General features: G+C 44.0%; 1 protein-coding gene across 5 annotated transcripts in view; it reads right to left on the minus strand.

Moving 5' to 3' along the window:
• Window positions 1-12,732, minus strand: part of FAM208B (family with sequence similarity 208 member B) — a 59,175-nt gene that overhangs the window by 43,247 nt on the left and 3,196 nt on the right. For 3 of the 5 annotated variants that reach the window (XM_025191453.1, XM_006035298.3, XM_014525518.2), the window contains exons 2-9: window positions 11,862-12,007; window positions 8,018-8,113; window positions 6,864-6,936; window positions 2,662-2,753; window positions 1,789-1,926; window positions 1,543-1,667; window positions 1,422-1,441; window positions 1,212-1,311 (exon numbers count right to left, since the gene is read on the minus strand). In XM_025191453.1, the coding sequence (XP_025047238.1) occupies window positions 1,212-1,311; window positions 1,422-1,441; window positions 1,543-1,667; window positions 1,789-1,926; window positions 2,662-2,753; window positions 6,864-6,936; window positions 8,018-8,113; window positions 11,862-12,007 (790 nt within the window). Of the gene's footprint in view, window positions 1-1,211; window positions 1,312-1,421; window positions 1,442-1,542; window positions 1,668-1,788; window positions 1,927-2,386; window positions 2,633-2,661; window positions 2,754-6,863; window positions 6,937-8,017; window positions 8,114-11,669; window positions 11,711-11,861; window positions 12,008-12,732 lie in introns of those variants that run through there. The other 2 variants (XM_025191455.1, XM_006035299.3) reach the window with 2 other exon arrangements.

Consider the following 12,732-nt stretch of genomic DNA (forward strand, 5'->3'; position numbering starts at 1 on the left):
TTTTAGCTCAAATGCTGAACCTGAGCTTAGCAGATTTCTGTAAAGCTGAATAATGGAGAACTACTCCGGTCAGGAGAGCAACATACACCCCTCAACATAAATCTGAAGGGAAAAAAATCCTTTTTGACCCCCAGAAGAGATGGTGAGTTAATTCCAACCACAAGACAAAATAATAACCCTTTAAACTTGTTAAAGTCTTCAAAGTCAATTTTGACCATATATGCGTTGTTATGTTTCTTTACGTATCTGATATCTCATTCACCATCTCTCTAGTGCAGTGAATGGTTTTCAACCTTTTTAAACTCAGAAAATGCCAGCTCACTCATTTTTTTTTACTATAAGGGGGAAAAATTCCCCCCAAACAAGCAATTTTTCTATTGCAAGGAACTCAGAAACACCACAAAAGGTCAAAATGTTTGTGACACTGGATTCCTGCTTGAAATCTCTGGGTTTATCTTGTGAATCATGTGTAGGTGTTTGCACACCTCACAGTGCTAATATTGTGACAACCCCAAAAGAATCTCATGACACCCCAGTTGAGAACTGCTGCTCTTGTGTAGGACACAAGTTTGATTTCATCAGTGTTGTTACAAACTTGTGTTGGCCATAGGAAAAATAGAGAACTAGGAGGAACTTAGAGGGATCAATATTCAAAAACCTAACAGCATCAAACACCACCCACCCTGTTCTCAGTGCAGCTTACGTCTCCAGCTCACCTGTGCTGGACAGGACATGGACACTAGGCAGAAGAACCCAGCCCTTGCCTACTCTTTTCCCCTGCCTGTCCTACACAGGTGAGGTATGAAAGGAAGTGAAACCCCTTCCCAGAGGAGATTGTGACTGCTCCCCTTCTAGGCTCCCCCTCATGCTCATATATTGTGAAATATCAGGCAACGAATATAGTCCACATGAGATCCACCTTATTATCCCCTACTGTCCTGTGCACAGTTCAGCTCATGGTGGAACCCTTTACTTCTAAACCCCCTTGGGGCTGGAAATCATCCTTTTTGCTAACCTCTAACAATAGGTGCATCTGTGATGGCCACTGTCATGGTTTTAGTGTAGCCCCAGAAGGCGTGTTCCCCATTCCTAACTTCAGGTACAGGGGTGGACTTGATGACCTCTGGAGGTCTTTTCCAGCCATACTTTTCTATGATCCACCTTACTGCTATGCAAGCATCCAAAGAAAAAGAAAACAGGCTCTGACTTACAGTTGTGCTGGAATCACAGCGCTATACGGTGATTTGAGGGCAATGTCGCATAAAATCTGCCCTTGGAGAGAGAGCTGCCCCCTCCATGGGCAGTATAATACTACAAATACAATTAGAGAGAGAGTTGTGAAGAGAAAATAAAAAGAAAATGCAAATTGAGAAAGGCAACTTCTTTTTTTTAGAACCTACCTCAATGGGAGGCTGTCTTACCTTTGTTCTCTAGTTCAATTCTAAAGAAAAAAAAACAAGGAAGAGATGAATGTTTAAAAATGGTAATGGAAAAAAACCTGCAAGTTGAAGGGACTGAACCCTGCATTCAGGAGGTGCTTACGTGGTGCTGGGATCTAACGCTGACATTGAGAGATGTTCACTGTACTGAAAGGCCACAATGATGTAGGGGCAGATCTGCCTAGGGCGTTCAGCAACACCGTGGCTGGAACATTCATACACGTAATACTGGCAAGGAAGGAAAAACAAAAAACAGATGGGAAAGAGGGACTGGCTTAAGTGGAGCCTTCCTTCAGTGCTTCCTCCCATCCTGGGTTCAGGGTTGTCAGGGGCCTGTGAATGGCTGTACCTGACTCAGCTCGAAGGCCTGAAAATGACTCGTCTTCAAGGAAACACAGCTGCCATTCTTAGCGACATGGCAGTCATAGCTGGGAGTCGGGTTGGTGTAACTGCTTGTGTAGTTCTCTGGGACAGCCTTGATCTTCCCCTGTGACAAATACATTAAAGGGGAGGGGAAAATTAGCACTGTCATTAACCCTTCCAGCCCAGGGAACCACACTGTAATAACACTGCCGTCCACCCTCATAGCTTAGAGCTCCCCGTGGGCAAAATCCCTCAGTGAAGGGATCCTCAGCTCCAGTGGCTGAGTTCAATGCAGCTCCTGGAGCAGCGGTGAGGAATGCAGTGGGGTTTGCATGCCAGAGTCCCTCCAAGCAAAGGAGACAGGGATGGGAGCGTGGATAGCACAAGCCAGGAGCCCCTGCCCCAACCAGTGCTCCTGGCAACCTTGTCTGGCCTGTGCGCCCAGCCAGGGGCTAAGCATAAGCAACAGGGGTGGTTTGGTTCTCAGCTGCGGGTCCATGCACTATTCCAATCCCCGCTCCATGGGCGCATCCCAGAGTAGAGTTCGCATTTCAGCTACCACAGGGTCATAATACACTGTGTACCTAGATGGGAAGCCCTCCGCAGGCACATCTCCCACTGATTTACATCCTTCTGAGGTGGGACCAAGGAGCTCTGACCTTGTCTCACAGGATGCCGTGCTCCTAGACTGTAGGCAATGCAACCTACACATCGTGGACTTTGAAAGAGCTATAGATACTGTCGATGTCTGGTAATGCTTTGACATGCCACCCCTACTCAAAACATTTCAGGGTTACCTGCTGTGGAAAGGAATTCTTGATGAGCTAATCCTGAAATGAGAAAGGCGATCGAGTCTTACCTTAATTAGCTTGCAAATCACAATATAGCCAGATTTGCCATTATACCACGGGCATGGATGAAGACAGTCCGAATATTTGGAAATATAAACCCCTTTAAAAAACAAAAAAACCAACAAAATGGCATCTGTTATTTTCTGAGGAATTTGGAATCATAAAGAACCTTTCAGTCTTCATGAAAAGCACATCAGTCTTACAGAAAACGATTTTTTTTTTTTGAAAAGCAAAACCCCTCATTTAGAACTGAAGCTACCTGGAAGTGTCCCTTCTTTTAATGGGCTGAGACAATGCTCGTTGATGTTTGGCTGTGGACCCTGCCTTATATTGTCTGTATGGAACAGGGTGAGAGCCCATCTCCAAAATAAGTAAAGTAAGTGAAGCGGTGAGTTTAAAGCTCATTGGCTATTGTGCACCATTAATGTACTATTCCCCTGTCAGGAGACCCTTACAATTGTCTGGAGAGTAAGTACATTGAATCCTAGAATCATAAAGAAGTGGGGCTAGAAGGGACCACCAACCCTTGCCTGAGGCAGGATCATCCGTATCCAAACCATCCCATACAAACCATAATCTAAATTCTACATAAGACTACTCTTGACCCTCACACAACACAGACCATCACTTCCAAGTGGACTAAATTATCAGTCAAAAATTTCATAGATTTCATAGACATGAGGGCTGGAAGGGACCTCGTAAGATCATGGGGTCCAGCCCCCCGCCCAAAGGGCAGGAAGTTAGCTAGGGGCAAAGGATCCCAGCAAGATAGGCATCCAAATGTTTCTTGAAAGTGTCCAGAGTAGGTGCTTGAACCATGTCTGGGGGAGTCTATTCCAGGCCTTGGGGGCTCGGACAGTGACCATTGGACCTTGTCATCCCTTGGGGTGCTTTGGTGAACAGGTGTTCCCCCAGATCCTGATGCACCCCCCTGATGTACATATAGGCTGCCACCAAGTCACCCCTAAGCCTGCGCTTTTCCAGGCTGAAGTCCCATAGCTCACAGCCTCTCTTCATAAGGCCTGCTCTCTTGCCCTCTGATCACGCGTGTGGCTCTCCTCTGGACTCTTTCAAGCTCCTCCACGTCCTTCCTGAATTGTGTAGCCCAGAACTGGATGCAGTACTCCAGCTGCGGCCTCACCAAGGCCGAATACAGCGGGAGGATGACATCCTGAGTCTTGCTTAAGATGCATCATGCAAGTCAGAGTTTTGTTCACTGTGCTGACTGCAGTATCACATTGGTGGCTCACGTTCATCTTGTGGTTGACCGTGACTCCCAAGTCTCCTTCAGTCATGGTTCTAGCGAGTGTAGCATTGCCAAGCCTATAATCCCCTTTAGAATCTGCCATCTGCACCCTGCCATATTTTCCTGGTCAGCACAGTGTATGTGCATTGTTACGTATATAATTGTATACACATATAAAACCCTTATTTAAGGGTTATGGACAGAGCAACCGTTATTATAGGAAAGGCTGACTAAATATACCTCCTTTTCTACCAAGCCTAGGCTCTGTGAGTCACCCCACTGTTTATAACTTGACATTTAAAAGACTGGGGCCACATGTGGTCAACTGCATTGGAAAGGGAGTGTAAAGAGCTGCTCGTGTCAGCCTAGAACCGAAGGGGTTAACAGGGGCTGAGCTTTCAATCTGGAATTTACATAACTAAAAAAAAGTTCAGCCAGCTGTGTTCGGTGACCCCCTGTTTTTCATCCAGCTGTTGTTCAGGCTAAATAAAGGGAAACGGAAAGAAAAAGTCACTGGCTCAAGACAGATTACCATAATTCCCTCCCTTGCTCTTTCTGCCTTTGCATTAGCCTTGATGTAAAATAACCCTAAATGCTGACAAGAGAAAAGGGAGCTTTACATGAAAGCTGTTGCTATAGGTATTAGTGGGGGGTTTTTTGCCTTACAAGAACTGGGTGTTGATCACAACCAAGGAATTTGGGGTATAGTCATGCTCCTCCTGGGCTTAAAAAATCCAGAGGTGCCTGGCTAGAGGGTTTTGCTCCTCTGCTCAAGGTCAGACTGACCCACACTGGGCATCAGGAAGGATGGACTTCTGTGGGGTTTTGGTTTCTGCTAGTCGGGGATGTGGCCTCTTCCTTGGATCCTGAGTGGATTTTAATGAGCTTCAGTAGCAGGACACAAGTACTGCTCCTGCGCTCTACCTGTGGCAAGTTAGGTTGTTTTTGACATTTCCGGCACTGCATCCGGTAATTGTGCAACAAGGTTTTTCCCAAGGTCTTCAAAAATAAGTTAGACAAACACTTGTCCAGGATGGCTTGGATAGAGATGATCATACCTTGAGCAGGGGTTGAACCAGGTGACCTCGCAGAATAGGTCACCTATTCTTCTGTGATTCTACCCTTTGCCCTTAATGGGAAAATCCAACTGCACTTTCACTAAAGACATATCAGCACCAGCAACAGTCAAGACACTGATTACTAGGAAAGTGCAGAAAACAATAGCTTCTGGTTCACTGACTACATATAGCCTTCTAAAAAAAAAACCTGAGGTAGAAGAAAAGGAGCCTCAAAGTCTATTTAATCTTAGATGGACAGTTTCCTGGCTGCCCCCAGTCTATAAAACATGAAGAAAAAATGAAATCAAAACTCATCTTAACTCATTTTCAAGGAACTAGGTTAAAACGTATTTGGCCAAGGACATGAAAGCATTAAGAAATCAATTTTTGGCACTTTTTATTGTGGCATGTGTCAGACTCTCCAAAATAAAGTGCATGTCTAAATTCACGGCGATTCATCACTGGACTTCACAAATTTCCCCCTGACCAACTCCAATGAATCTAGAAGGTACAATTCCCGGATCAGGAACTATAGTTAGTATTATATTTTTTCAGAGGGGGAAAAAAACCCATTTATCAGGGAGAAGTTATCAGGAATAATTTAAAATGAAATAAGATACTGGCAGCCCATATGCCTCCTTAACTCCAATTTTTAAAAGTCAGCTTCTCAGATTCTATTTTTTGGAACCCTTTCTGATAACATTGGATATAAAATTCTGATTTATGCGTTTGCTCTACTCTACTGCTGCGTGAGTAAAGTCTAGCTCTGAATATTACTGGCTCAATTAATCTCTGTTGCCTACTTCTGTTTTATTTAAAATAGAACACATAAATCCAAGTGTCAGATTATAATATTTTGGTCCTTCAATAAAATCTGAAACAAAAATGACCACAAAAAACATTTTTGGCCTGTTATTTTTTAAATCAAATTTAGCCGTAAGAATATTAACCAAGAGTAAAAATCCACAGAGCATTTTCCTTCCTTTCCCTGAAGTGAATGCTAACTTCCTATAATGTGTTTGGAAGTTTTTTCTCAGTCTAGTCTATTGTGCACACGGTCTTATATTGCTCTTATCACCTTCCAACAGGGCCTGAAGCAATGTGATTGATCTCTGACACACAGCCTTTCTTCTCTCATCCCCCTCCGCAGGGGTGGAAGCATACGCAGCAAACCACTTCCTTTTGATATGCAATTTTTCGGGAGGACATGGGGGTAGGTTATACATGTCCAAATATCCTTCACAATCCACTGGGATTAAGCCATATATGTAGATAAAAAAGCACTAACTACCTCTGTCATTTTGTTATTGACACCTATAATATAATATTGCTACCAGGCCAATACTTCAGGGCCTGGTAGTTACTACCAGGAAGAGTCCTGTTGGTTGTTAATAGGATACATCATGGTAGTAAACACGTGCTTGGTATTCTTTGCAGGATTAGGCTTTTAGATGTGTGAGGCAGAAGGGCAAGTATTTTCTGAGATTTGTTCAGTGTGCAGCCCTACCATCACTTAGGCACAATATTCTTAGAAGCAGTAACAACAGGGAGAATGCATGGATCATTAAGGGGCTTGGATACATAAAAAGGTAAGCGCAGAGGAACATAACAAAACACCAATGTGTTACATCAACTCAGCTGCCATTTCTTATGGCAAAGAAAAGACAGAAATAGCAGTGGTCACTTCCAAAGGTATCACCACTACTCATATATAATGAGGTTACTGGAGGAAAACAACACTCCTTGCTATCACTGAATGCGATTTAAAAATAAGAAATACCAGGTGTTGTTTTGATTTTTTTTAAAAGATCTTCCAAATAAATCAAATATGGTCATACAAGTTCTTCTGGTTATTTTTTTTAAAGAACTGCTTGAAGAGCATTTCTCATCTGAATTTAAAACTTACCTTTTGCTGGATCACCCAGCGTGGTCATGGAACTGGTGTTTGTACAAAGTCCTGTCCGACACACCTCTGTTGCCTTCAAAATAAGGGGGAATCTCATTTATTTCTCCGATTTAAAGATGCAGTGTTTGGCTGTCAAAAGCCACAGTTACAACACTTGGCAAACATGCTTTCAGCCAGCAGATATGTACATTTTAAGTACTGCAGATCAATTAATTCTTATTACGTCTGTAAGACACCAGCGATGGAACAACTAAAGAGCGTTCTCATGCTCAGTGAAACCGCTGGAAAGAGAGCTCCTGGCTATGTGTCAGGTCTTAACTGATGAGATTCATTTGTCAGGTGCTGTTATGAAAGGTTTTAATTACATAGGAGCCAACATCTTATTGTCAAGCAGTGCAGAGAAGGCTAAGGGAAATGCTGGGAAATTCCACCCTGCCAGAGAAGCCTTTGCAACAAGAGGAATGAAGTCCTGGACTTGCTTGATTCAGGAAGGGACTGGCTACAGAGGAATTCATGGAGAAGTTACTACAAAAAGGCTAGGATGTGAATTTAAAGAACAACAGGACTGTTCTTCCTTAGCATAACCAGACAAAGACTTAACGCAGAGCAAGTACATTTATATGAAGGACTTGTGAGAAAGTTGGCAGTCAGCAACCAGTACTGCACATCAGCAGCCATTTTTGTTTTTTTCTTTGTGTAGGCCTCCCCAACTTTCTTCCAAAGCACACTAGTAAGCTCCTGTCTTCTGCGGGTGTTCCTGAGCTGTGGTGCTCAAGCCTGTGCTTAATTGCAAACTCACTGGGTTATGGGAGATGCTTTCTCATGCGTCTGTACAGTGCTGTAGGGCCTGCTATTACTCGAACCCTAACAACAACACTAGGTCAAAAAGAGCACCAAAAAGGATGGACTCAAGGTCAAAAAAAGTGTCAAAAAGGTCCAAAGATGGACTCAAGTCCATCACTGAGGATCAAGGGTCATGGTGAGATCCACCTCATCAGAGAAATCCTCCAATGAGTTACTCACACTACACAACCAATGGAGATTACAAAGAGAAACTAAACCATTTACACACAACTCAGTAAGGAAGAAGCCATATTGAAAGTGAAAGCACTCTGATGTCAAATATATCATGTTGAATAAACCATCTGCTTTACCCCATCTTCATTTTCAAACAGAAGGAAGGCATAGGATTCCTCCAGTTCTTCCTCACTATAGCCACTGGCTTTCTTCTCCTGGGAGAAAGTTTTGTACTGTGGAAGACAAAGGCAGTGTAATTTAATACCATCTACCCAAGGGAGCCATGTTATATAGAGCACTTCCCTCTAAAGTGCTTTATGGACATTAAATAAGGGGAACTGGGGGCATATGTACACTGACTCTGGACTGTGCCAAGGAGTCTACACCCAAGCAGGCCACACACCCACTCCGTGCCCACTGCCACCCATAAGAGATGTATTGCGGTGGCCTTGTAAGCCTGTGGCAGTGACTTCTCTCTCAAGCACGAAGGCAGCTCTGTTGCATCTGTTCCAAGTGGCGACAGGTGCAGAGCGGGTGTGCCACGCACCCACCGTACAGCCCTGAGGCTATGCAGACAGGCCCCAAAAGTATCTACAACATCAAAAGGCATTTAATAATGTAGATGCCTATAGAGATCATTTATGAAAAACCATTACATCACTTAAAATCTGGTAGGTAATAACTGGTTCCTCTTTATAAGTCAAGACCCAAGTTTATTGGGTTCTGTGTGTTGCTTCAGATAACGAACCCATTGCTACCATCTAAAGCAAGTAAGAAAAGGCATTGCCTTGCACTGTTTGGGTATTTCAGGACATACAAGGACCACTGAATGTAGCCTTTCAACACATGGATTGGTATTTATCTAACACGATCATCCATACTGTTAATTGGTATTTAAACTTTATTGTCCATATTGCTAATTAGCTGCAATCTCAAAACAAAGGTTTACGGGCTTTTTAATTTAAAGCATAGCTGTGCACTTCTAAGCCTTGCAAACTATGGGCAGCAGTCAGGTGCTAGATCCATTATACAGAAAGGGGAGACTGAGGAATGGACAGATCCAAATAAAACCCAGAAGTCTTGGCTCATCCTCCCCTTGCCTAAAGAAGTCCCCCCTTCAGGGCATACAGTATATTTAATATAATGGTGTAAGTGTTTAAACTGACCTGCTTACTTATTCATATGCTTAAATGAAAGAAGGGATTGTTTTATTCTATAGTTCCACAAACGATATAAAAGTTTTGAATCCAGTAAGATTGTTTTTCCCCTCCTTAACTGGACACATGGTTTTGGGCAAACCATTCAGCAGGCTGGTTGATTTATTCCACTCATTGCGCTCCACGTCTGCATAGGGCTTGAGTGAAACCCAATGGGATGGTTGAAGATTACCTGGTATCCACACCTACTGCGGGTGTGCCCACAAGAATGTGGCCTTGATGGACAAAGTGTCTTTAACCTCTCCCAATCGTTTCTTAAAAATCTCTTACCATTGCTCTGCTGCTGCTGACAGCAGCTGTGAGAACACGAGTATGGGCTGGTCATGGATATTTTTACCCACTCTCAGAAAATGTTTAAATAATATGGTGGTTTAAGGTACTGGCGGCTGGTCTAAACTCACTCTTTTACCGTTGGAGAATGAGGAAACAGCATGTCACATTTGAGAGGCTAGTTTGCCTGACATATGGACAAAAAGTTACAGGTAAAGAAAGGTTTAGCAAGGAAATCTTCTTACTCTCTAGTAACAACCAGTCAGGAATGCACTTGGCTGTGTCTATCCTAGAAGGTTTTGCCACCAGAACTCCTATCAGCTTACAGCTGGCATTACTACTTTGCTGCTGAAGTATACAAATGCTTGGCTGTTTTTGCCAGTATAAGGTGCCCTCACTGTGAAAGCTTTTGTCAGTAGAAGACACTATACATGCTGGCTGGGAACCCAGAGGTTACAGCTGCTGGTGCCTCTACGGCAGTGGTTTTCTACCCTAAAATTTTTGAATGGAGGTGTGGACCCCTTTGGAAATTTCGAATAGAAGTGCAGTCGCCTCTGAATTGTAAGTGTGGGTATTCGTGCACTTTTGATTAATCACAGTCATCTTTCATGGACTCCTTTGACGTTGTCTGCAGATCTGCAGGGTCCACCTGGGTTTGAGCATCAGAATTGGGTGTGGGCACATGCAACGCTATGGAAGGCAACTTAAGTCAGCCAATCTCTGTTGCGTAGATGAGACTTCTCTCGAGACTGTGAGGAACCTGTCCCTGGTGGTATTTTCCTGGTCTTATCAAGATGTATGAGGAGTGTCCAGCCAAGCTGAATGGCAGAGCTGCCTGTCTCTTTCACTGCAGAGGACAACTGGGCCTTTCTCCCCTCCAAGAAAGGCACATTTTATGCTATATTTTCTCTTTTCAAACATATTGCCCAGGCTGTCCGCAAAGTCCTCTCTGATTCAGCTACTCAGATGGGATTTCAGAGCAGTGCAGTCTGCTTTTTCAAATGGTCACCCATGATTATACATCTTTATATTTTGATTTTTTTCTTTATGAGCAAATCTGTTACATGGATTTCTTTTCCCCCACAGTGATTTAACTATAGTATAACGTGAGCAGAGGATGTATTAATCAAAAATCAATTCTACAGGGAATGGCATCACAGAATCTTTTGAGAACAGGAATACAGCTATTTTTTTTAGTATTTTCTCTTAATTCTTGGAACTAATTTCAATTTAAGTAAAAAAAAAAAGTCAAATGACAAGGCATTTTATGATGATGATACAATCTGGAACATATGATAGACTGCATAGCTTTGCCTCGATGTCCAGCAAACCACAAGCACTTAAGAGAATATTTGGTTTGCTTTGATTTCAAATGAACATGCATGTTTGTTGCTCATGGCTGTGAACTAGCAAGTGCACTGATTTCTACTAAAGTCGTGTCAGATTCCACTTCAGAAAAGATAATCGTGGGTTATCCCGATGTACTGTGAACACCAAATCCTCAATGACTGTACAGGATTTTTCAGCAGCTAGAGTCTCAAAGCTACGTTTAATTAATGACAGCAAGTGCATGGGTCCAGGGGAGCCAGGGAGATAAGAGCCACCTACAATCTTCCAAGAATACAGCCTTAACTGCAAGACAAATGATGGCTGTATTTCTACACCATTTTTTAAGCAATATATATCGAGGACAAGCATGCTATGGTTAAGTGGGTGTGTGCATGTTCATAGTTTCAGCTAAGGAAATACCATGCAGAGCTTTTCTGCTCACAACAGCCTCAGGAACTTGTCTCCAGCCAGGATTCCAATAAAAGCAATGAGAAATATTTTGGTCTGACATGGCCTTCAGTTTTCACTGTGTTGCTTTGAATCTGCACAAAAGCAACTCCTTTTGCATGCAAGCCAGCATGGGCACATTAGCATTTCAACCTGTTCCTGATGGCCTGGCCTCCTGGGACTTGGGGGAGGGGGGGCGGGTCTTGGGGTTGCAGATTGGCTGCATTATCTCTTTCTTCCCTAGTTAAAAAAGACTTCAGGGTCAGGGGGGGATGGTGGGAAGGGGAAAGAGGGTCTTGAAGAGGCTGGAAAGAGGAGTTACTCAGGAGTTGTATATTAGACAAAGGTCATCACAAGATGCATCAGGGGACTATAGTCTTTCCAGGGAAGAACCAAATATTTGTCATAAAAAGGCAATCTCTTGCCCCCCCTCATGCCCCTCTCAAAACAACTAAACCACCCAGGGCAATGGAAGATGCTGGGGAAATGCTGTCCTGCTACAAAATCCCCACCCGTCCAACCTCACCTCATTGATGAAAACTTCATTCTCCACCGAAACCGCTCGGCTCTTTCCAGGTAAGAACCAAATATTTGTCATAAATAGGCAATCTCTTGCCCCCCCCTCATGCCCCTCTCAAAACAACTAAACCACCCAGGGCAATGGAAGATGCTGGGGAAATGCTGTCCTGCTACAAAATCCCCACCCGTCCAACCTCACCTCATTGATGAAAACTTCATTCTCCACCGAAACCGCTCGGCTGTACTGAAAACCGCCCCGCAAAGTAGAATCCAAGTACGAGTCGCGCAGCACCGAGACAGCAGTCCGGAAAAGGGAACCTGGGTCCCCTGGCTCCGGGTGAAAACCTGGGAGGAAAACAACAACAGGTGTGCAATGCATCAATTTATTTGAGTAGATTTCTGTCCTCGTAAAAGCTTATGAGTCAGCACAAGGGACTTCCCTGGCTTGGGTGGTGGTGACGGACAGGAAAAAAAGCAGGCACCACTCACCCTGCGGGTCATCCAACAAACCCAGCCATTTAATTATAATAAGCAGTGAAATAAAATGGGGGCTCTAAGGGAGAAAGAAGCCCTCATGCCCGACTCCCCAGGGCTCGCCACTCTATCCTATGTTGGGCCTCCTATGAGCCCTTTCTAGTTTCTGCAACTATTGGGAAGTCTCTTGGCAGCAACTACCCTAAAATGAGGGTTTCTATCTGCAATTTAGATTATAAGCAAGCAGGAAGGCTGGGAGCCCCGCCGTCCCCCTTCTAGCTCAGTTAATCATCTCTAACCACTGCTGCATTCAACCTCCATGCTTCTCTCCAAGGGACCCAAGACCCAGTTTATATTACAAATTTTTCCTGCTGCAGCTATGCCAGCTGGGAGCAGGGAGGGAGAAACAATCCCTGACATTGCTCTGCTGGCAAAACTCTGGTGTGGACGCACCTAAGCCAGTTCTGGTTGGCCTAGCTAACGTTGTTTGGAGAGGTGGGGTAATGGGAACTACCATCAGTATACTCTGATTTACCACTAGGGAGCTTGACCATAAGCAGTGGGGGAAAATATTATCGGGGGGGGGGGGGGGGGGG

This window comes from Alligator sinensis, unplaced genomic scaffold (genome assembly GCF_000455745.1).
Source record: "Alligator sinensis unplaced genomic scaffold, ASM45574v1 scaffold1056_1, whole genome shotgun sequence".
Taxonomy (NCBI): Eukaryota; Metazoa; Chordata; order Crocodylia; family Alligatoridae; genus Alligator; species Alligator sinensis.